This window comes from Simochromis diagramma, unplaced genomic scaffold (assembly GCF_900408965.1).
Source record: "Simochromis diagramma unplaced genomic scaffold, fSimDia1.1 OVJJ01000685.1, whole genome shotgun sequence".
Taxonomy (NCBI): Eukaryota; Metazoa; Chordata; class Actinopteri; order Cichliformes; family Cichlidae; genus Simochromis; species Simochromis diagramma.
The window spans coordinates 3382588-3408534 of NW_024387477.1; the positions used below are offsets into that span (position 1 = coordinate 3382588).

The following is a 25947-nucleotide window of genomic DNA, read 5'->3' on the forward strand; positions in this document are numbered from 1 at the left end:
AAGAAATTTCAGGTCTAAGAATATAATTCTCACACTGCAACAAACAGTTATGTGGCTTCAAACTAGCCTCAAGGGACCACAGATACGAGGGCATTATACCACGCTTTTGAATAACCACCCCCAACACCAGGAGACTGACAAACTGTACTCACGAGCCATTTCGACTTCGTTATATCTGTGCTTGAGGGGGCGTGGTCATTCCCATCCGACTCAGCCAATGGCGTCGCACTGAAAGGAGCTGGGCGTTCCATTCGGTTAGGAGCAGAAGTTGAACAGCGCGAGCCGAGACAGAGCTCTAGAAAGGCAGATAGGGAGAGGGCAGAGGCAACGGCCCTCTACTGGAGGGGGGGCTTATTATAACAAATATATACACACATGTGTGAACTGTTGGGCTGCACGATAGGTCATATGTGGATAATAGTTATTTTAGAAAAGCATATAACTGCGGCTTTACATTTAAAATGCCTATTTTACTTTTCCTGTTAGACACGTCCGCCTCTATGAATCAGCGCACTTATTTGGGTACGACGTATCTGGACGTTGCTAAAGGCGCGGTTGAGGTCTTTATGAAGGTAAATAATGATTTTACCCCGACCTTTTTCAGCACGTATGCACCTTTGGTTAGCTTAGGGTTCCTTGGGGAAGATAGGTCAAAATTAATATATGTTGTTTTGGTTTTCTTTTTTGACAGCTGCGTGCCCGAGACCCGGCTAGTAGAGGCGACAGGTACATGCTAGTTACATTCGATGATCCACCATACGGAGTGAAGGTAATTAGCAACTGATGCCATTTTTACATTTTACAAGCCGTTCGTATTTTTCTGTCAGTGAGATTTTATTGTCCTTCTGGTTTGTAGTCAGTGTTGGGCGGCTTCCCGGTGGCAAAAAACGGCAAATTAGTGCTCCAAATACTGACAAACGCGGAGCTGCACTGCCTCCGAACATCCAGCAGACATTTTGCTTTTGTGTTGAGAAAAGTCTCGGGCGTTGAGATGGAGGCGTGGAGATTTATTATCAGCTATGACGTCGCTCTTTTTTTAATATAACAACGTGTAGACTGGTCAAAGAGCCCGCCGATCACTTTTTACCCCGCCCCTTGCATCAGTCACGCATCGCCATTGGCCAATCTGGGCTGAAAGTTGATAAGCCCTCTTCATCATGAGATCTCTTTTTTTTGTATTTTTATGAGTTTGCTCATGTTCTCATTATTCATATTATAATTATTTGTCATCCCGATACGAGTGATCGTCATGTCCTTGCATAGGAGCAGTAGTTTTCATACATGCACAGACACACAGGAACAAATAAATACAGCGTGGGAATCACTGTGATCATTTCACGGGGTTAATATCAACAAAGGTTTCCTGACTATAATCTATTGACATGTTTTATGACCAGACACATATCTCCATCTGATCTTTTCATTCCCAATAAAATACAATCCACATGAACCCCTAAGGTCCCTGGTGTGCTTCAGTGGCTGCTCTCTACACTATATTAGGTCTCTCCAGGCTTCCATAACTCTGTCTACAAACCACACTCTACTACTCAACACAGCGTGCAGGGAGCTTACTCCGTCTTGTGCCATCAATGCCTGGAGAAAACAGAATAGTTTGCATGCCTCACTACCAAGAAGCAAAATGCTCAAAGCTGAAGAGTTAATAAATGTACAAAAGCATATGTTAGAAAGCATCGCTCAGCTCACAGTGTGATGACAAATTACTTCCACATTTCAGTTCTTTATAATCCTCTCAAAAGCTGAGTTACTGTTTACTCTGAACTGTTCAAACAGCAGCGGTGTTTTTAAAGACACTGAAACCAGAAGTGAGATTCTGAAATCATATCTCATGATAATTAAATGCAAACTATGTGATACAATATTTTATGCTCCATCTTCATATGCCCAGTCATTTGGATAATATACTTAAAATCATTATTTATTATTCAAACTAATTCAAGGTTTCAAAAAAGCTTATTTTAAATTTAAAACATTCAACTCACTACTATTAATCTAGTTATACTTTTGACTACTGTGTAATTACTTTTTCGCCAGAATGCTAATTTTTATACTTCTGTAACTTTATCGTCTTGTGAAATAGGTTGTAAAATGTAGTGAAGATGGGCAGCTCGGAATTTTTTGTTTTCCTGTTACAAAATGTCTGTCACAATTAGCAGCTGTTTGGTTTAACCCAGTAAACTTCTTTTCTATTGGCATATTTAGAGGTTTAAAAAAATAAAAAATTCATATACAAGCAATATGTGTTAAGTAACACAGCAACAGTTTGGATGGGATAATGGAAGCAAGTACAAAGTGCAAGTTTACACAATATCAGTTTATTTGTACTTATAAAATCATGCATTTTTAAAAATGGCATTTATTTCAGTAAAGCATACAGCTACAATTTCTTATTCATGCATATTAATGTGTCATGTATAAGCGATGCGATGTATGCCATTTGCTGTTACTGATGCTACACCCTACACATATTTCATGCATACTATACAGGGAGTGCAGAATTATTAGGCAAGTTGTATTTTTGAGGAATAATTGTATTATTGAACAACAACCATGTTCTCAATGAACCCAAAAAACTCATTAATATCAAAGCTGAATGTTTTTGGAAGTAGTTTTTAGTTTGTTTTTAGTTTTAGCTATTTTAGGGGGATATCTGTGTGTGCAGGTGACTATTACCGTGCATAATTATTAGGCAACTTAACAAAAAACAAATATATACCCATTTCAATTATTTATTTTTACCAGTGAAACCAATATAACATCTCCACATTCACAAATATACGTTTCTGACATTCGAAAACAAAACAAAAACAAATCAGCGACCAATATAGCCACCTTTCTTTGCAAGGACACTCAAAAGCCTGCCATCCATGGATTCTGTCAGTGTTTTGATCTGTTCACCATCAACATTGCGTGCAGCAGCAACCACAGCCTCCCAGACACTGTTCAGAGAGGTGTACTGTTTTCGCTCCTTGTAAATCTCACATTTGATGATGGACCACAGGTTCTCAATGGGGTTCAGATCAGGTGAACAAGGTGGCCATGTCATTATTTTTCCTTCTTTTATACCCTTTCTTGTGGAGTACTTGGACGCGTGTGATGGAGCATTGTCCTGCATGAAAATCATGTTTTTTTTGAAGGATGCAGACTTCTTCCTGTACCACTGCTTGAAGAAGGTGTCTTCCAGAAACTGGCAGTAGGACTGGGAGTTGAGCTTGACTCCATCCTCAACCCGAAAAAGCCCCACAAGCTCATCTTTGATGATACCAGCCCAAACCAGTACTCCACCTCCACCTTGCTGGCGTCTGAGTCGGACTGGAGCTCTCTGCCCTTTACCAATCCAGCCACGGGCCCATCCATCTGGCCCATCAAGACTCACTCTCATTTCATCAGTCCATAAAACCTTAGAAAAATCAGTCTTGAGATATTTCTTGGCCCAGTCTTGACGTTTCAGCTTGTGTGTCTTGTTCAGTGGTGGTCGTCTTTCAGCCTTTCTTACCTTGGCCATGTCTCTGAGTATTGCACACCTTGTGCTTTTGGGCACTCCAGTGATGTTGCAGCTCTGAAATATGGCCAAACTGGTGGCAAGTGGCATCTTGGCAGCTGCACGCTTGACCTTTCTCAGTTCATGGGCAGTTATTTTGCGTCTTGGTTTTTCCACACGCTTCTTGCGACCCTGTTGACTATTTTGAATGAAACGCTTGATTGTTCGATGATCACGCTTCAGAAGCTTTGCAATTTTGAGACTGCTGCATCCCTCCGCAAGATATCTCACTGTTTTTGACTTTTCTGAGCCTGTCAAGTCCTTCTTTTGACCCATTTTGCCAAAGGAAAGGACGTTGCCTAATAATTATGCACACCTGATATAGGGTGTTGATGTCATTAGACCACACCCCTTCTCATTACAGAGATGCACATCACCTAATATGCTTAATTGGTAGTAGGCTTTCGAGCCTATACAGCTTGGAGTAAGACAACATGCATGAAGAGGATGATGTGGACAAAATACTCATTTGCCTAATAATTCTGCACTCCCTGTATGCATGAAATATATAGAAGTAAAAAAAATTTTAATATGGTAAAGGATTTTTTGCATTTGCTGTTGCATCACTTAAGTTATGCACTACATAATTTTTCTGACAAACATGCTACAAACTTTACCCGAGTCATTTAGACAGCCGTTAGCACATGATTCTCCTTATGGGGACCTGATATGTTTAATATGCTGCTGAGAATATAGCCCAGAAGAAGCGTAGTATAGCTTTTATTTTGCAAAGATGAGTGATTTCTTGATCAGATATTTTTTATTATTTTGTTGTTTCAGCAACATTACATTTAAAAACTGTACTTCTGAGTTAAAATATATATTTATAATTTTAATAAATGACAAATTAAAAAGGCATCAACATTTTTTTGTATCGAGAAAAAAAAAATCGAACCGTGACACCAAAGTATCGAACCGAACTGAACCGTGAATTTTGTGTATCGTTTCACCCCTAATATATATATATATATATATATATATATATATATATATATATATATATATGTGTGTATATATATACATACATATATGTGTGTGTGTATATATATATATATATATATGTATATACGTATATGTGTGTGTGTGTGTGTGTGTGTTCGGATGACTGCTACAAAGATGAAGATGGGCTCTTTCTCTTCGTTGACCTTCATATTAAAATAAGGCAAAAAGACCATTTTTAGCTCACGTCTCTCTGTCCACCTCTGCAGCTCATATTGAGACAAAAGCTCAGGCTTCAGACTCCAGGATGATGTGAATTTTATACTTTTGATAAAATTAAAAAGAAACTACAATTTTTTAAAAACAATATAAAAGCTGTATGTCAATTTAAAGCTCTCACAATCAGTAATCAAAATTAACTGAACAATTAATAACCAAGTGTGATGGTAAAGGTGGCACTAACAGCGGCTCTGTATGATGTCAGTGAGCTCATATCTCCAATCCAGTCTTTAAGTGATGACGTATGAAACCTGCTTCTTTCCAAACTACTCTGCGTTTATTAAGGCTGTTGTGTTTTACACATTAACTTTTATCGAGTGGAAAAAAGTTAGCGTTCATCCTCCAGCTTCACTGTGTTTATATTATGCTAACATGTGTAGCTAGACACCACGTAGCACATTATTATATACCAGCTAGTCCAACTTCAGTAACCCTACAAACGTCACTGCTGATTAGTTTTCTGTCTTCATTTATGTTGGAAGTGATAGCAGAGCTGTACGTTTGAATTTCTTTCAGAAATCTCTCAGTCAGAACATGCTATACCATGTTTAGGTGGAAACTAGCGAGCTAACTTCCTGCTAACTTCTAAATCTGTTAAATTGAATAAATTCTATTTTCATGGATGCCTGGATGTAGGGCTGCTCAATTAATCGAATTGTAATCACGATTACGATCTGGGCTTTCAGCGATCATTAAAAATGACTGAGCCAATTATTAGCCCCTCCCTCGTACTTTACTCTCGCGCTGCTCCGTGTGGCAAATCCCCTGGCAAAAATGATAATCACGATTATTTTCACTGAAATTGAGATCTCGATTATTTGACGATATTTATTTAACAATAACAATGTATTGAATAATGACTTTAAAGATTGTCAAAAAATAATATAAAATAGTATGCAAATACTGATAACAGTGCAAATGTTCGCAATATAAAAAATAAATGAAAAATGTAAACATCTATGTTTAGTGAACTTTGCAGTGTTGCTCTGTGGTGCAGCTACGACACTGTAGCAAAGTTTACACACTATGTCTACTTGATCCACGTCTGACTCCGCGAATCCATAATGTTTCCACACCACTGAAGTTTTTTTAGCTCTCTTTTCAACCAACAGCAGTCACTCTCCTCTCCAAATAACTTCTGCTTAGCTTTCCGAGCTTCCCTCGGGTCCTCTTAATCAGCGGTCCCCAACCCCAGCGTTATTTTGTTATCGTTTTTCGTTAACAAAATAAAAATAATTTTCGTTACTCGGTTTTCCTTGGTCTTTTCGTGTTATGAATAAATTTTCTTTTTTTCGGTACCGGTACTAGTTTTATTTTGTTGTATTTATCCGCGACACCTTAAAGGCCGGTCCATGAAAATATTGTCGGGCATAAACCGGTCCGTGGCGCAAAAAAGGTTTGGGACCGTTGCTCTTAATTGTTGTGACGCGTGTTCGAAATGCAGAGAGGTGCGCTCGATTTGCCACATGGAGCAGCGCGAGAGTAAAGTACGAGGGAGGGGCTAATAATCGGCTCAGTCATTTTTAATGATCGCTGAAAGCCCAGATCGTAATCGTGATTACAATTCGATTAATTGAGCAGCCCTATCTTAAACTGCTTATTTTAGAGCGTGAATGAAATGAAAGCCCCTGCCAAGGACCAGTATAAGTATTTTGAACTCTCTGTTAAAGCTGCATTGATGAATAATCCAAAATTAACTGATCGATTAATAACCAGTTCTAAAATAAGTCAAAGAATAAAAATATGAAGTTGGAAATGACCCTGATCTCATCTTATTAAATATTGTGTGTAATTTTCATATGGTTGTTATATTGCTATCTATAGGACTCAGATTATGCTACTTGTATTCACAGTATTCACCACTAGGGATGGTATCGTTTAGGTTTTATCCAATACCGGTGCCAAACCGGTACTTTTGAAATGGTGCCGGTGCTTAAACGGTGCTCAAACGGGGCTTAAAGAATGGAGAACACAAAATTGGTCCAAAAACTTCTCATGTTCAGCTGTTTTTTTGTAAAAAGATAACAATGTTAGCCTTTTCTGCAGCTATGGGGCATATCACTCTTGGCTGGAAGCAGTGCTTAAACAATGGAAAAAACACAAACTTTGTCCAAAATCCTCTAATGTTTAACTGTTTTCCACTTTTTCTTTGGTCATTTTAGCCTTTTTGGCCAGGGTGAAGGGAGTATCTGCCATCAAACAAGAAGACAGCCGCATGTAGCTATGATTATGTTTGCTAGTTCACCTTACATGCATTAATATAATAATGTGGTTAGCCTACTCAACGTAAATTAGACACGAACAACATTAAGCTACTCACGCAGAGAAGAACGGCTGCTACTGCCATCATCATCCGTCATCATTTCTGCTTCACTGGCAGGGCTAGGGACCAGGACTCTACTCTTCGGGTTCTTGGGGGATGTTGCTAACTCCGGGTCCGATAACAGGCACCACACCCGCAGTAGATGTGCTCGGTGTGAGGTCTCGCAGCAAGCTATCAAATACGGCGCATTTCTCGGCTTTTAAAAAAAACGTTATGCGTTGCCACGTGTTTCATCGGATTTGAGGTGTTAGCTCCTTTGACAGTATCACAGTATCAGCTTAAAGCACTTGTTGCAGGCTGCTGAGTTTGTATATTTTGCTGTGAAGTACAACCAGACTTTTGACCGCTTCGCCTTGGGCGTCTTTAATCTGTAGCTCTGCTCTAACAGAACGTACGTACCTGGACCCGCCTACTATCCTCGGAAATGTAAAATGATTGGCTAGAATCTAAAGTGTATCACAGCTCAGGAAAAAAAAGCACCGAAATAAAGCACCGAAATGTGCGCTGCTTTTCGGTCTGGTTACTACCGTTTATGTCAGAACCGATACCGGTACCCATCCCTATTCACCACCAGTTATAGATTAAAACAATCCAAAACATGATTCTCACCCCCCACCACTCAGAAGCACCCAGGTGCTGAAGTGCTTTTTCCTCATTCTAAAGTCTACCCTCAGCTTCATCCTGCTCTTCCTCTCTTTGTCTTTGTTGCTGTCCCCTCTTTTATTGCTTTCTTTGTGTGCCGAGGATTACGATAAAGGACAAGGTTATAGTGAACGGAGCTAGTCTGATTGCACAGTTACAGAAGCAATAAATTGTTGATGCAGAGGGAGAGAGAGATGAGGTTGGGTGGGAAGAAAATAGAAATATTCTGTAGTCTGAATTATTGAGTGCACACTAAGCCTTACACTTCTGTCAGGGATGATCGGTGTCTGGGTTACTTTGCTGCTAACCCTCTTGAGTGTTTTTAGTGAGGTTTTCTTGTATAACTGCCCAACATTCATCTAATGTCATTCACATAACAGTGTGCTGTGTAGAAATTCCATCTAAATTGTGGCTTTGGAGTCATATCTCATGTTAATCCAAAAATCTACCCACTGGCTTGATTCGAAGCATTCGTGTTCATCCCAGCAATTCAAGCTTCTTTTTTTTATTCTCTCTCTGTCTCTTCCCCTCCCTCTCCTAGCAAAGGAAGTGGTAAGCTTGCAGGTCATCCTTAGATTAAGCATGAATCTGCAGCGGTAAGGCACTTGACCCCGCTGGAGTAAAGTCCAAGTGCAGTTACACACTCACATCCTCTCTTAGCAGTATCTCTCTGTCACGGAGGACAGGCAGCGCTGGGAAGTGTATTTTTGGATGCTTGTCATGTATGAAATTAGACCTTTTCTGAAAGGCAACTTGCAGCTCAAACGTGGGTGTGAGTTTCAACAATATTATCTTCTATTTCCAGAACTTCACATTACCTGATCAAATTTTATAGTTACAATTACGCCACGGTGCAAAGAGTCAGTGAAACTGAAACTCCTCTTACCAAAGGGTCAGTTTGAGCTTTTCAGTGAACACAATTTGCTGTGGTTTTTTTTCTTCTTATAATGACTTGATCTAACTATGTGTGGGTGTGAGTCTTTTTTGCAGAACAGTGACTTCAGACCTCCTTCGCTACTGCTTGTGCCTTTAACACATGTCTCTGCACTGCTTGTGTTTCAGGCCGGCTGGAAGGAGAACCATGCCACTTTCATGTGCGAGCTGAAGAATCTGCAGGCGTCCGGGCTCACAACATTAGGACACGCTCTTCGCACCGCCTTCGACCTGCTTAACCTCAACCGCCTCATCTCGGGAATCGACAACTACGGGCAGGTGTGAAAGGTTTCAGAGTTATTGAAACGGAACTTGTTTCATTGTTTGTTATGGATGTTAACACAACACTGCATAGTTATTTTTTAAGCCCTTTTTCGAGCATCCATGTTCCCCACAGATTCATTCATAGGGAGAGCCACAGTACGCATGAGCAAAATCGCACTTCATGTTGTATACATCAAGTCTAGTAAAGCAAAATCCCAATTTATGTTTACATGATCTGCAAAAGTGGCCCAGATTATTGTGTGTAGTGTGAGGTTTATTTTCCTTGTTCCTCTTTTGTATAGTTTTCAGTTACTTGCAGTCTGTTTGTGATAATATGGCAACAAAATGTGACAAGTCAGGAAAAATCCCAAATCTGTTAGTGCTACATACTCAGAAATTTACAATAATTACGCATTACAGGGAGTGCAGAATTATTAGGCAAATGAGTATTTTGTCCACATCATCCTCTTCATGCATGTTGTCTTACTCCAAGCTGTATAGGCTCGAAAGCCTACTACCAATTAAGCATATTAGGTGATGTGCATCTCTGTAATGAGAAGGGGTGTGGTCTAATGACATCAACACCCTATATCAGGTGTGCATAATTATTAGGCAACGTCCTTTCCTTTGGCAAAATGGGTCAAAAGAAGGACTTGACAGGCTCAGAAAAGTCAAAAACAGTGAGATATCTTGCGGAGGGATGCAGCAGTCTCAAAATTGCAAAGCTTCTGAAGCGTGATCATCGAACAATCAAGCGTTTCATTCAAAATAGTCAACAGGGTCGCAAGAAGCATGTGGAAAAACCAAGGCGCAAAATAACTGCCCATGAACTGAGAAAAGTCAAGCGTGCAGCTGCCAAGATGCCACTTGCCACCAGTTTGGCCATATTTCAGAGCTGCAACATCACTGGAGTGCCCAAAAGCACAAGGTGTGCAATACTCAGAGACATGGCCAAGGTAAGAAAGGCTGAAAGACGACCACCACTGAACAAGACACACAAGCTGAAACGTCAAGACTGGGCCAAGAAATATCTCAAGACTGATTTTTCTAAGGTTTTATGGACTGATGAAATGAGAGTGAGTCTTGATGGGCCAGATGGATGGGCCCGTGGCTGGATTGGTAAAGGGCAGAGAGCTCCAGTCCGACTCAGACGCCAGCAAGGTGGAGGTGGAGTACTGGTTTGGGCTGGTATCACCAAAGATGAGCTTGTGGGGCCTTTTTGGGTTGAGGATGGAGTCAAGCTCAACTCCCAGTCCTACTGCCAGTTTCTGGAAGACACCTTCTTCAAGCAGTGGTACAGGAAGAAGTCTGCATCCTTCAAGAAAAACATGATTTTCATGCAGGACAATGCTCCATCACACGCGTCCAAGTACTCCACAGCGTGGCTGACAAGAAAGGGTATAAAAGAAGAAAAACTAATGACATGGCCCCCTTGTTCACCTGATCTGAACCCCATTGAGAACCTGTGGTCCATCATCAAATGTGAGATTTACAAGGAGCGAAAACAGTACACCTCTCTGAACAGTGTCTGGGAGGCTGTGGTTGCTGCTGCACGCAATGTTGATGGTGAACAGATCAAAACACTGACAGAATCCATGGATGGCAGGCTTTTGAGTGTCCTTGCAAAGAAAGGTGGCTATATTGGTCGCTGATTTGTTTTTGTTTTGTTTTTGAATGTCAGAAACGTATATTTGTGAATGTGGAGATGTTATATTGGTTTCACTGGTAAAAAATAAATAATTGAAATGGGTATATATTTGTTTTTTGTTAAGTTGCCTAATAATTATGCACAGTAATAGTCACCTGCACACACAGATATCCCCCTAAAATAGCTAAAACTAAAAACAAACTAAAAACTACTTCCAAAAACATTCAGCTTTGATATTAATGAGTTTTTTGTGTTCATTGAGAACATGGTTGTTGTTCAATAATAAAATTATTCCTCAAAAATACAACTTGCCTAATAATTCTGCACTCCCTGTAATGTCATCAATCTTAAATAGAAATTCAGAAACAGTGGTGTAAGTGTTGCAGGATGGTGATTTATCTGCAGAGTAATACAGGTGTAGAGCAACTTTGCTTTTATATCGGAATATACCCTATAGCTGGCAACCATTTGAGGCAAGTGTCCTATTGTAAAGAGACTTGTCACAGTAGGGTTGCGTAGACAGACTCACGCTGATTGCAATGCGTTGGCACTTTGTCTGCATTTCTAAATTAGACAGCAGTTATTTGTGAAGCTTTCACAGTGTGGCTGAGAGCGATTGCAGTCGGTCCCAATCAGATCCTGATGGTTTTGAGACAGGTACCCCACCAGGTGACTTATGCAATTCACTTTTGATAAAAAAGAAGTTGCTACAACTACTTGCAGTTTTTTCCAAAAGCAAAAATGTTGAGTGCAATCATCAGGCAACCAACTGTTTTTTTCCTATTCACAAGGAGGTTGCTGTCCTACTTTTACTTTCATGTGAATGAGCCGTTAATCATGAGTCTGAAATTACCTCACTCAACAGTACTGAGTGTCTCACCACAGGAATCTTGTGTAGTGGGGCTGACTGATGCAGTTAAAGTTGCCCATTAGTGCATGACGTCTTGGAGTTTGGGATGAAATCTGACTGAGTGAAGCCATTTACTGTATATCACATTTCCACCATCCTGTGCTCCGACTCTACATCTGCACAGACATTCATCAAAAAAATCGTCTCTCTTTCTTCTCATCCTCTCTGTCACCTGCTCACATACTGGCTCCCACTGAATATCAGCCTATAAATGAAACCAGAAACACAGGACTGTGACCAGATCACACTGGAATCTGTTACTGTTTGCTAGGGGAGAAAAAATCAGGACAACATAGTCAGTAGTCTATGTCATAGTCATAATCAATATTTTGCGTGGCAATATTGTAACAATACTAGACACCAAATATTGATATTTTATTAAGTAAAATGTGATATTTTTGATATATAATAGATATCATACCATGGAATATCAATATTTGCCTAATAGGAGGCAACGTTTCTGCAAACAGTTGCAGGCTGACTGATTGCAGTCGCTCTCAGAGACACTGTCATAGGTTTGCAAATAATTGCTGTCTAGTTTATAAATGCAGTGAGATAACACGTTGTCATTAGTCGGATTGAATCTTGGTAAATGAGCACAATTTGAGGGGACTTGACTCAACTGGCTGTATTCTGGTTATCTTCAAATAGAACAGGAACGTTTCAGAGTGCAAATTATATAAATTAATTTCTGTCTGTTTAGAAACGAACATATGTGGGATTTATGACACTTTATTACAGGTAATGGTTGTATTATCAGAAACATATTGGATGTATTCGACACCTTGAATCTGTTTTATGGCAGCATTTATAGCAGGTTTTAGTGACAGTGTCGGTGTGCTCGACAGTCTCATTTTACACCATGCCTCATATTATCATGTAGGAAATGTTTTAAACCTATTGATTTGATTTGATTTGATTTGATATACCTTTATTAGTCCCACAAGGGGAAATTTCATAATTTCATAAGGCTGCCGACCTATTGCACGCAATGGCGGCGCCATCTTACCCTCCGACCATACATACATGACACAAAACATCACATGGGGAAGACAGGTCAGAGTATAACATGGAAAAGCACAACATGAGGAAAGATAAGGAGATAAAAAAATAACTCCCCCCAGACTGAGCTCCAACAGGGAGATCAGTTTAAGAACAGAAAAAAACACCTCTGCACATAGCACATGAAAAAAAACTCTTAATACACCAAAGAAACACATGACAAGCAACAGGGGTGGGTAAAGGGTGAGAGACAGCCGATTTAGACAGTACATCCGGGCCTGCGTGCGCTGGTCTCCTTGATCCACCGTCAGCATCGGAAGGGAATAAGCGTCGAAGGCGTTTGGAAAGGGAGGGGGGATGAGTGTGTGCATATCAGTATATGTATGTGTGTGCGTGTCCAGAGGTCAGCTGAGACAGTGTCCTTCGCCCTGCTAGGCTAAGTAAACAGTCTTCCAGCCAACCCAGGTGGCCTTGCATGGAATGGGGAGAACAGTCTAAACACAGTTGTTATCAGGGTGTTTTTTGTTCGGCTCCAGCCTTGCGACCGCAGCTGGCGCCGAGAGGGTATCCGCATGAAGTGATGGTGCTTTTTACTTTAGTGCGAACAACTCATATGAATTTCAAAGCTGTTCTAACAGTCCAACACTGGTCTCTCAATCTCCCGTTGGAGAGCCGTGAGCTTTCTATGATGTTATCCAAACTTACGTTCCGCGATGTTGTCATTCTTTTTGCTCAAAGAGCAGGTTCTGAGAACTCACGACCGCAGTGCACTTCCCCAAGATGTGATCGAATTTGCCCTCAAAGGTGTTATTTGAGCTAGCCCCTCCAGATGTAATCCAGTTTTTCACTCAGAGGTCTTGTTCTGAGTATTCACGGCAGCCGTAAGCCTCTCCAAGATCTTCTCCGTGCTGCACTCAATGAGCCCATTTTGAGAAACTCACACCTTGTCCCATCATTTCAATCCCAGCGGGCAGCCTTGTGGGGGTTTGAACAGCTGGTTCCCCTCCTTAATTCTTCGATAAGCCAGGGCCAAGCCAGCTCCGATCAGCACGAACCCCGTTATCATGGTTCCGAATAGGTAGATATCTTCAGCACTCAGGCTCACCCGAGCCCAGACTTCTCGTTGAGAAGGGGTGTCAATTGCATTCAGAGACCAGTTGATCAAATCCATAATTCTCTTTTAGGTTTTAGAGAACAGACTGTGAGAGAGTGTTCCAGGGAAAAGTAATACAAAAAACACGAGACTAGACAAGGACATAAGAGGCTAAGCAGGGAAGCTAAGGGAGAGGAGGAGGAGGAGAGGAGAAAAGTGTGACCGCCTTCGTCAAGAGCAAGAGCAGAGATGCACTCTCGAACCTGAATTGATTAAGCACCGGAGGCATGCACAGTCTTAATCTTGTGCATTCCTACTGTTTAATGCATCTGCATGCAGTTCACAGCTTTTGTGGAGTTGAAGGTGGAAAAATGGATTCACACATTCTGCCCTTGTGTGTTTGTCTTAAAAAGAAATTATGGGACACAATAGTGCTTTTAACACACTGATGTAGTTTTGAATTGATTTTACCCTGTATGTTTTTTGATGTTTTAATTTAGGTTTGCTTGTTTAAGCTGCTCATGTACTAATCAGGTGACCAAGGGCAGGTCTACCAGAATAATGTGAAAGGAGACGTGGATTTTACTCATTTTAACTTTTAAAGAAAAGTACAAAAATGAATAGCGGAGTCTGATATGTGTTCATAACCGAGACATTTTATGGCTAAACCCAAATTAAGACGTAAGTTGGAGTAAATGTAACTGAAGTAATAAGAGGAAGACATCATGTACCTGGAGACAACATGGAGAATAGAGACTTTTGCCTAATCCACTCGACCTCGCTTCAGTTAACCCAGTCATCTTCTCGTCAAGTACATCTTTTTTCTAAACCCCTGCTCTAAGGCACAGATGGATTACTACGCTCGGGCAGTGACCCGAGTTCTGTGCATCAGGAGCGTTTAAATCTACTTAAGCATTCTCTGTGTGTTTGAATTAGATGAGGCTGACCTCTGCAGCGCAGTACTAAAGGCCTCTGTCCTTATTAACAAGGAACACACGGACGCTTTGCACCTTACAGATTCACCCACACACAAAGAAAAAGATTACATGTAGTTTCTGTGGGATGGTAATTCCATAATGATTCCTGCATCTTAGTAGATGTCTGTTTAAACGGGATACCAGCATTTTGCAATTAGTCGAAGCGTGCAACGTGTAACGGTTGTGCTATTAGGTTCACATGTGTTACCAATTTTATGATCCTTTTCATCCACAGAGCCCTGAACAGTGAGTTGGAATGCAAAGAAAAAAAAGAAGTCAGAGTAATGAAAATAAATGGCCTCAGTGTTTTTTTCCATTTGGTATTGAACTTGGAATTAATTGCTGAATGTTATCGTTTCCCTCTCAGGGCCGCAACCCATTCTTCCTTGAGCCATCTGTGATCATCACCATCACTGATGGGAACAAGCTCACGCACAGCTCGGGAGTGCCAGATGAGGTGAGAGCACAAACAAATGCAGTGGCACTACCATGTAGTATTTATACAGTGATTCCAGCTGGGTCTGTTGTACACACATGTCATACATTGAGTCGCTGAAGCCATCTGAGGGTTAAGATCTGTAAAACGAGCGACCTTTTGCATTTCCACTTATTAACTTGCTCTCCTGCTTCATTCTTGTCTGCTGTGTAGCTGCACCTGCCTCTGAATTCTCCCTTGGCTGGCAGCGAGCTGACCAAAGAGCCTTTTCGCTGGGACCAGCGTCTGTTTGCATTGGTACTGAGGCTGCCAGGAGCAGCTACACCAGATAATGAGCAACTTGGTAGTGTCCCCACGGATGAGTCTGCAATCACCCAGATGTGTGAAGTTACTGGAGGTTTGTCATGTTTTCCTATTTTCATTCATTCACCGTGTGTCTGCAGTCTTTGGGGTAGAGTCCACAATAAATTCTCTTATGCCTGATCGGCGTGTGTCTTGCTTTTTCCGATCAGGGCGATCATATTGCGTGCGAACACAGAGGATGTTGAACCAGTGTCTGGAGTCTCTGGTCCAAAAGGTTCAAAGCGGTGTTGTCATTAATTTTGAAAAAACCGGGCCAGATCCGCCTCCAATTGGGGAAGGTGAGTGATCAGAACGCAGCGACCATTAAAAGTTCAAATCCCAGGATGAAGTTTTTCACCTGTTTAAACTTTAAACACAGTAAATGAAATTAAAGGAGAACTGAGTGCATTTTCTAGTTTGGCCAAGTACTTAATGATTAGTAATTTGGATAAATAAACCTTTGATTTGATATGTTTAAGTTGCATTTTATTTAAAATTATCGCTTCATGTTTAAGAGGGCAAAGAATCATTTTTTTGAGTGAAAGAGAAACTAGAGATTCCTTGTTGAATGTAGTTTGGATGAATGTGATCAACTAAAATCAAATTCTGTTCTTTCCCATTTGCATATTTTGTTATTTTTTCTCCCGTTCGTGCAAACGTATTCTTATTTGCCTCTTATCTCATATCAGTCAACGTAGCGTGATCCTGCCAAGTAGAACAGTTAGTATCAGCCCGCTTATTGTTTTCTTTTTTTTTGTTTTCCAGATAATTCTGTGGACTCAAATCGGCCTGTGTCATCCTTCGGCCCACAGCCATGGCACAGCTGCCACAAACTCATCTACGTGCGACCAAACCCAAAGACTGGGGTGCCAGTCGGGCATTGGCCCATACCAGAGTCCTTCTGGCCGGACCAGAACTCTCCAACCCTAGTGAGCAGAGAAGCTTCAAAATACCTCAGCAGCCTTCTTAGTCTGTCTTTCAGATTACATCTTATAGTGTTTGATTATATGTCAATATTTGTATTGTGTAGCTTTATGGACACGCAAACTCTCTTACTTCCTTTCTCTTTTATTGGCACCAGTTTTTTTTCTGTAACACCTTTTAGTAACCGTCCAGTATAATTGTGATTACCTGTAAAACTTTAATGCTTTGTTATATACTGCTGTCATAAGGACGTCAGAGGATTGTGTATCAAAGACAAACATACCTAACCGTTTGCTCATTTCCATCTGCTGCTCACAGCCACCTCGCACTGCTCACCCCGTGGTGCGTTTCTCTTGCGTGGACTGTGAACCCATGGTGATCGACAAGCTTCCCTTCGACAAGTATGAACTGGAGCCCTCTCCGCTCACCCAGTACATTCTGGAAAGGAAGTCCCCACACATGTGCTGGCAGGTAGAGTAAATGCTTCCACTAACGCTCATCGCCTTGTTTACAAAGTCACAGGTGTTGCCTCGGGGACTTTCTAGAAACCCAGATATAATGAGGTTACTTGCTAAATTCATCATAGCGTTTCACCTTTTTTGGGCTGTTATGAAGTAGTTGTTGGTCACGCCATGAAAACTCTGTGAATACAGCTTGGCTTCATTTTTAGCAGCTCTGCTTTACCTTCATGTTTTCTCTTGCTGTCCTCAGGTGTTTGTCAGCAGCAGCGGGAAGCAGAATGACCTGGGGCATCCTTTTGGCTACCTTAAAGCCAGCACCACTCTCACCTGTGTTAATCTGTTTGTTATGCCGTACAACTACCCAGTCCTTCTCCCACTCCTCGGTGAGACATATTGTAGGAAATTTGTCTTTAGGGTGGCCTAAAAAACAAAACAAAACTACAACTTCTGGGTCAGTAGGCCTGAGCTGACATCATATTTAAAAGCTCTCCTTTTCTGGGACACCTCATCATCTCCAGTCATGACAAGTATCAGTCTAACAACACAGAAAATCATTAAAAGGTTTATCTTTAACAATTCTGTACAAGACATGAATATTGTCTGGGTCTTTATGTGTGTTTCAAAGCTTGTTGTAGACTTACCATCATCATCCTCAGTACTGATGCATGTGGATCAGTGGGTCTGCTGCAGCTGGACACTGATGCAGATGCTATAATCTCTCAGACTAACCCACTGCTCATTTTCTCCTTCTCCCTGCAGACGATTTTTTCAAAGTGCACAAACTAAAACCAAACCTTAAGTGGCGACAGGCCTTTGAGATGTACCTGAAGACGATGCCTCCATACTACCTCTTGGTAAATGAATGCAACATCTTTAATGCTGCCTTTAGTTTAAATGGATTTATGGTGTTTTTCTTGTAACTAACATCTTAAATTCTGACAGCCCTTGAAAAAGGCACTGAGGATGATGGGTGCACCTAACCTTATCGCGGACACCATGGACTGCGGACTGAGTTACAGCGTCATTTCTTACCTGAAGAAGCTCAGCCAGCAGGTAAGTCACTTCCAGGCAGTAAAAGAGGTTTTGTGGTGCTTATTGATCATGATGAAATGTAGAGATCAGACTAAACGACACAAGCGCTGAGGAGACTGAACTGAAACTATAAACTTGTCAAAGACAACGAGCACTGATGCTATGTGAGGCCTCCGGTTCCATCAAAGGCTTCTTATCTTATTTCTTCTGTTAGTTTGAAGAGTATGTTAAGCATCAAGCAGCGGTGTCTAAGTGGAAGTATTATTCAAGTCATAGTTTGGAAACTCATGCACGCTGACTGGATATTTTCAGGAGTGACAGTCTCACCATCTGCTGCAGATACAGGTGCTGACTATACAGCTATGAGTCCTGTGCTGCCATAATTTAACTATCAAGTGTGGAGCTAAAAGAGTTTCTACATGAGGATATAAAGTCTTTATAAATACTTGTCTTATTTTTTAATATGATTATCTGTGGCTGAAATTATCTGCATGAAAGACTGCCAAGAAACGGAGTGGAGAGATGTCTTCCAAATTATATTTCACTCATTTCACTTTGCTTGTTATCCTCATACTGAGATGTTGTTTTGTTGGCTCGAAGGCAAAAATGGAGTCGGATCGTCTGATTGTGTCGGTGGGGAAAAAGGCTCCCCAGGAAACTGGCATAAAGGTGAAGAACCACTCCAGCTCGCTTTCTCTAGCCCACCGGCGAGACTTTAAGCAGCTGCTGCAGGGAATCACGGGGGAGGGGCCCCTTCGCCTGCCGGACATTAATTTCAAAGAGTTTGCCGGTTTCCAGATCGTCCTGCTCAACAAGGTAGGTTTAGGACAGTTGGACACTTTGTGCAGTGTGTGGCATACTTTCTGTCAGCGGAGAGGGAAAACACAGCGTGTACAGTATTCGGTAGGATTCTTTCTGACTAGATGTGTTTGCAGGATGTAAAGCCTCAAGCTTATCGAAATGCCTACGACATCCCAAGACGGAACCTCCTGGATCAGCTCACACGAATGCGCTCCAATTTGCTGCGGACGTCACTAAAACTGATCCGAGGGCAAGATGAAGGTAAGTCAATACGCAGTGTGTTGCTAGTGGGAGGCAACAACTTAATGAGCTTGCATCATGCGTTTCTTCAGCTGGAATCCGGTGTAGTTACTACAACATTTCATGAAATCATCGTTTTGTGGTTGTTAGATTCCCTGCACAGTATTCCAGTGGCTCAGATGGGAAACTATCAGGAGTACCTAAAAATGATGCCGTCTCCTTTGAGAGAGATTGACCCCGATCAGCCTAAACGGCTGCACACATTTGGGAATCCTTTCAAGCAGGATAAGAAGGTAATGCAGTTTAGCTGCACACAGATGTCTTCACTCCGTATCGTGCCCTTACATTGTGTAACGGTTTCCTCTCTCTGTCTGTTATTCCCAGGGGATGATGATCGATGAGGCGGATGAGTTTGTAGCAGGCCCTCAAAATAAGAAGAGAGGAAATTCCAGTGACTCCAATTCGGGAGCTACTGTGAAGAGAAGGCGGAACATGTCACCGTTGCTGCGGCGGCCGCAGACCCCATCAGGGAACACCAACCATGTGGTGATTGGGAAGAACCTAGCAGGGATTCAGGGGCAGCAGAACCTCCTCAAACCGGTTCCACAGAACGAAGGTAAGATGCGAAGGTAATAACAAAGTATGCTCGAAGGTGGTGAATATGAGGCTCACGCTGTTCATTGTTGCATCATCAGGAGTGGATAGCATGGTGGTCACAGAGAGTAATGGCGACAGCGCTCTCGGGCTCGACTCTGGGGAAATCTGGCCTGCAGAGATGGAAACTGAGGCAGGGAATACATCCTCACCGAGTTTAGAGGAGAACGTTGGGACAGGAGCAGCAGTTCGCGGGGAGGACCTCGGTACGATGGAGGAGAGACTGGTGGAAGATCATCTAAACGAGCAGCCGCTGGAGGAGAAGCACAACTGTGAACGCCTGAGTCCACAGAGCCAGCTGGATGGCGCTGACGCTGAGCCGGCAGTGCCTGACATCATTTTCATAGCTCCACTAGACGGCAACCTGGCAGAGCTGCGGACGCGGGTCATCAAGGAGGTCCGCAAACCCGGACGAAGTGAGTGCATTTTTGTTTTTCAACAATATCATAATTAAAGATCTTTACACAAAGAGTGCTTTGCAAAAAAAAACCAACACAAAATTCAGAATTTTTCAGCTCTGGCATTGCCGTGTAACGTAAGCGTTACGATTTTATGAAAAGTTTCCATCAAACCACGATGAGCTGGTCCTGATGTTTCACAACAAGAAAAGGAAGAAACAGATTCTCAGTTCATCCAATTCTTCAGGGTTCGATCCAGGAGATGAAACTGCATCACGGCCGCTTCCGTACATATTTCAGGGCGTCAGTGGGCAGTTTGATCTCTTGTTAGCGGAGCTGGGAGCTGTGAAATCATTTCAGAGAGCTAACTGACCTGAAGCAGCATCTAGCTGTGTGTCTGATTTATAATAATATTATTTTAGTAGTTGTATATGTGTGTTACGAGGTCACTTGTTACCAAAGGCAGTGGCCTGATTAGTCACATCTGTTTATTTGCAAAAAATTGGAAAATTCAAGCTTGATTGGAAAAAATGCCAAAAATTATCAAGCAAAATTATGTGGTCTGTGTGAACGGCTACATTAAGAATCGGTGAGTCTCTAAAACATATTTTTCCAGGCCTTCATATTAATAATAGCCAAAAAAGACTGTCAATATGAAAAGAAGCAGAAGCAAAACACAGAACTAAGACTGATGCGTGACAGTCTGTATAGTTTATTAGGAAAAAGTGCAAGTTTTAAAAAGAAATATTTAATTTCAAACTTGAACCCGCGGCCTGCTCAAATCACTGAGCTAAACCGGCGCCCGATCACAGTGGATTTATTGAACTTGAAAACATTGTCCTTTCAACAGCAAATTTCTTTGCATTATACTTCACTGAAAAGTAAATAAATGTGAACTGGTTCAGTTCACATTTATTTACTTTTATCAGGAAGTTGGTCCACTGAAAGGCGAGCGCATCGTAGCCAAACACAGCAGCATTCGTCCCATAATGTTTAAATCTTGCCACAGTGAGACTTCTTTAGCTGTTTACATTTAATACTTATTAATCACTCACTCAAAAAAATGAAATTGGGTGGTTGTTACATGCACAAGATCCAAACTTGTCATTTGAACTAAATAATTCCATGTTTCTATGGTGAACGTAATTAAATCATGTAGCATCTGCATGAAATTCAGCAACTTAATTTGTTCTTGTTGAGATGACATCATACAATCCAGGCAACTAACCACTCTTACTAGATTGTATGATGTCATCTCAACAAGAACAAATTCATTTGCTGAATTTCATGCAGATGCTACATGATTTAATTACATTCACCATAGAAACATGGAATTATTTAGTTCAAATGACAAGTTTGGATCTTGTGCATGTAACAACCACCCAATTTCATTTTTTGAGTCGACTCACGAAATTCACAAGATCACATTAAATGTCAAACCACAGGAAAATCAGTGGGGTTACAAGAGGCAGACAACCATACCACGTGTATGCTGTTACTATTTCTTATGGTTTAACTTGTCAAGGACAACGACATAAAGCATCATCAAGCATAGCTTTCCTACTTTTGTTAAGTCTGTATTGACAGATTAATGCCATGGTGGTTCGTGCTGTTGCCTCAGAGCAAGAAGATCCTGGGTTCAAATCCACAGTGTGGCGAAGTTTGCAGTGAGTTCTCTCTGCATACTCTGGTTTCCTCCACAGTTAAAAGTCATGCAGTTGTAAGGGTAACTGGTTATTCTAAATTACCCAAAGGTGTTGAAGTGCAAATGGTTGTTTGTCTCTGTATGATAGACTAGCGACCTGTCCAGTCTGTACCCTGCCCCTGTTACCCTATTACTTCCGCAGCCCAGATAAAGATAAGAAGATGGGTCTCTTGAATTTTTTTGTTGAACATTATGTAATATGAATACAACATGTACTACAGACATAAGTTACATTTCATTCATTCAACGAGATTATCATTGGTGTAACAAACAAATATTTTACTAGTTCATGTAACAAGACTGACTTTTGATGTGACAAAGTGTTTAAACAATATAAGATGAATTTAAATAAATCTAATTAGACTAATGTGGTACAAACATGTTGATTGAACAAAAGTCAAATTAATTGAATGTTAATGTTAATATTATGTTAAACCTACATACATATATCGTGTTGACACAACACAACCAAGATGGATTAATATAACATGATTTGTTTAGATGGAATATAAGTGGCAAGATAAAATTACATTCATCCAATGAATTATTTTTTTGAGTGCTCTAAGGTAATCTATGGTTCGTATTCATCATCTGATTATGAGTTCCAGCACAAGCTGATTTCTAGTCATCTGCTGAGATTTCAGGGTCCTGATTTTCATCCCCATGCATTTAGTTTTTCATGTGAACTCCCAGATGAAGATGCTCTAAAAAGGTAATTAGACTGAGTGATGCACTTTCTAAAACAGTCTTTGGTCATTGTTGGTGGGGGAATTATGCTGCTGTGCCTTTAAAATGTTCTTTTAAGATAAAATGTTTCCCTTTAGTTCAAAGTTCGGATGAAACGGATGTTAAACCTCTTCAAACACATGAAAACTCTTTTCTCCTTGGGCGTCTGTTAGAGTTATTGTCAGATAAAGACGACTCTTTATGGGGGTAAAGTTAAAGGTCGAAGCTTGATTGTCCTTAATGCTTGATCATATCATACTTTCACATGTTTTAAAATTGGATTAGTTTTCTGATTTTTAGCTTTTTTTCATTACATCAGAGAAGAGGTAGCTGTAGCCCATTTACAGTCTATGTGCACCCAGTGAGGAACATTGCAGTATTTTTTTTTTAAAATAAAACATAATGGATCTGTCAGCTGTGCGGCCAGTAATACAACACTAACAATACGTTTACACATTTTTAAAAACTTTTTTTCATATAAATCCCAAATTGTTTTTGATTTCTCAGCTAAATCAGTCAGAGGTGGCAGAGAAATGTAAAATACTGATTCATTTTATTTCTAATTTGGGGACGTACTGGGAACATTTGAACCGCTTCCTTACCTTGTGCCTTTTCTCAGATTATGATGCAATACTCAGACTACTGCAGCAGGTGAAAGGCCCGCCAAACGTACAGAGGTACTTCATCCAGCACGCCATCAAAGAAGCAATGAGGTAAGAAACTGAGCGGCTTTGAATCTTTTGAAATCCCCGGACAAGCCTGTTAAACAGCGCGTCGCTGCACTGACATACAGTGAGTTCAGTGTTTCTGAGGCACTGCGGCTTCAATGGCATTCATTTCATAGCCCTTTGAATCAAATTCATCTGCAGCGCTCTGATAAAGTTTGAGGTTCCCACTGCAGTAAGCTGCAAAAGGAAATCAAATCGATAGTGTGAGCTCCCACCAGCATTACAACTGCACTTGTTCCAAACACCTTGCCGCAGTTCATCTGTGGATTCATCTGTTCTGTCTCTTCTTACACTGATTTCATGTGAGGTTGATGTCGCACGACTCCTTGTTCTTCCTGTTATTGAAAAGTCGTCGCTGTGATCCAAAGTAACATCTAAACATGTCCCGAACAGGTTCAAGAAGCGAGTACTGATCCAGCAGCTGGAGAACGCCCTCACGGAGCTGGAGGAGAAGCAAACAACACCACAGCTTCCCAATGACCATGGCAGGTAGTGACAAAGCCACTTTTGCTTAAATTTTCTTGCCGGCTGGACATCGCAACCCGAAGAGAGGCATCCCTCTAGACCAAGCCTCAGAAATTCCGATTTGGAAACCAGCTTGGGAGAGGAACAAATGCATCGATAGTCCCTGTGCTGTACGTCACATCCTGTTAGAGGCAGAGGGCTTATTCAGAGGAGGGGCCTTGGGGAGCAGCTCCACTGGGGATGAGTACAGACACTTTAAAAATAATCCTCTGACAGATGCCTTAAACACCCATATGGCTTTTGTCTGTATGGGGACGTTGCTCAGAAACCACACATACACTCCATTAGACAGATAACACAGTAAGCCAGCAAAGCAGTGGGTAGACTGGCTTATTGGGATAGTTATGCTAAAAAATAAAAAACAAAACAGGCCCTTCTTCAGCTGGTCTGAAAAGTGTTTTATGGGTAATAAAATGTGCATTCATGGAAATTCACGGATGGAAGGAGAAATACTGTCCAGAAGCAAGACAAACCCTCATATTTTTTTGTGTTAAATCGGCAACAGGATGCACTTTGTTGTCCATGTTACTGTTGATCAATATGCCCCCATTATTACTGGTTGCACTGGCATCAGAGGTGGGCAATATGGGAATAAGACTATGAGTGCCATAATAGCAGAAGTAACAGAAAACAGAGATTTGAGACATCCAAACCTTCAGCATCAGAATCTGTGAGATGTCGGCTTTCAGCCTGACGGCGTGTCCGTGTCCGTGCCATCGGCTGAACAATCCGCGCTTCGTGCAGAATCCGTTTACCTGCTCTCATTTGCTGTTTTAGCTGTTTGGTGGTTGCTGAAATAATTTTGTGAGCTTTAACCGGAGATTCTGACATTGCTGGTAAAATACATTTGTATTTAAAAATCAATTCAGGATATAATGAATCGATAATGCGTTATTCAAGCTAAAATCGATTTGAATCAGAAAAGCGAGTTTTTTAAACCCACCCTTAGTAGCGATATAGCGTTGCTTTTCTGGGAATGCATTAGAAATGTGTATTTATGGCTAAATCAGTCAGCAGGCTGCAAACAAGGCTGCACATTATGGAACATACTGTGTTCAGTATTGGTGTGTAATAGATTTGAGTCAGTATAGCAAACTCATAGTGTGAATATGACCATATTGCCCAACCCCAAACAGCATTAAATAAGATTCACATATGCCTCACTCATGGCAGCTCCCAACATGTTCTGAACCCACAACCAGCTCCAACCTTTTAAAGCGTGACTTTGAAGGACAGCACCAAGTAGCCGAATCAGTGTTTTTTGTGATAGTTGCACAGAAGCAGCAGTGTTTACTGGTTAAGTGATCGAGGAGCATTCTTCCTCTCACCTGCCATCACAGCAATACAATATGGGTCACTCCTGCAACTCCACAGGCGCACACTCACGCCCGAGTCATCCTCACACCTCAAACGCTCCAGTGGTTCCCCAGCGTAACGCAGTTTTGCATCCAGCAGTCGCCTTTTTGTTGAAGTTGAACCTTTTGCATTTCTCCTCTGCTGCTTTTCAGATGAACCCGGTGTCAGCACTCCTCCTGAGTTCTCCTTGTTTTTACAACAGATGTACACTACTTTTTAATGTTCATAGGGAATAGAGATTATTTTTGTGAAATTGCTTATTTCAGAGTCTAAGAAATATTTTGAAAGACAAATGTTCAAAGCCATTTTTGTAAACTGTTAAAATACATATAAAAAGTGGAAAGTTTTATGAACCTACTTCTTTTTTCATCAAAACAAAAAAATAAAAAAAATGATAAAAAATTAAACCACGGGTAGAACGGTGTTTTGTGCGTCAGACTGTGTAGTTCTAGCTTGAAGTTGGTGTTTTTTTTAAAGACTTAAACATTTGATGAGCACACAGCTCGCTTACTTTCATCTTTTTTATTCAAGAAGTTTTGGTTTAACCTCCATAAAGTCTCTAGAGTCTGTGTTTCTTTTGTAAAGCCTCAATTTTAAACTGAGCAAATGCGGCAGACACAACACTTTCAGTGTGTGTCTGACAGAGTGATGGAGTTGTGGAGCAGAGCTCTGCGACACACACGGCAGCTGGACCTATTTTCTTGGTGACCCTTTGTCATTGATTACAACAAATTGTAATTTTACAAAAGCCTGCAAACGCTGGAATTGCATTCACACTCAGCAGCCACTTTATTAGGCACACCTGTTCAACTGCTTGTTATTGGAGATGTCTTGCGAGCCAATCACACATCAGCAACTCCGCGAATTTAAGCATGTAGACGTGGTCGAAATGACCTCCAACTTTATGATGCAGCTCATAAACTTGATCCCTGTGTACTTAGTGCAGCTCTGCACATCACACTTGTTCTTGAAAATTGCACCAGTACATCTCCGAAATCTTTTAAAGTCTCAATTTTTAAATTACTTGATTCTTGTGTTTTTATATTAAAT

General features: G+C 41.1%; 1 protein-coding gene across 1 annotated transcript; it reads left to right on the top strand.

The window, feature by feature from the left end:
* The first annotated feature begins 60 nt into the window (after window positions 1-60).
* Window positions 61-25304, top strand: ints6l (integrator complex subunit 6 like). Its single transcript, XM_040015302.1, has 19 exons — window positions 61-572; window positions 692-769; window positions 8805-8954; window positions 14937-15026; window positions 15219-15402; window positions 15518-15646; window positions 16113-16276; window positions 16590-16742; window positions 16983-17115; window positions 17492-17586; window positions 17675-17785; window positions 18365-18580; window positions 18700-18826; window positions 18956-19098; window positions 19190-19421; window positions 19501-19875; window positions 22908-23001; window positions 23410-23505; window positions 25050-25304. Exons 1-19 carry the CDS (start codon window positions 462-464, stop codon window positions 25051-25053), a joined length of 2685 nt encoding a protein of 894 aa, XP_039871236.1. The 5' UTR covers window positions 61-461; the 3' UTR covers window positions 25054-25304.
* Window positions 25305-25947: the final 643 nt, after the last annotated feature.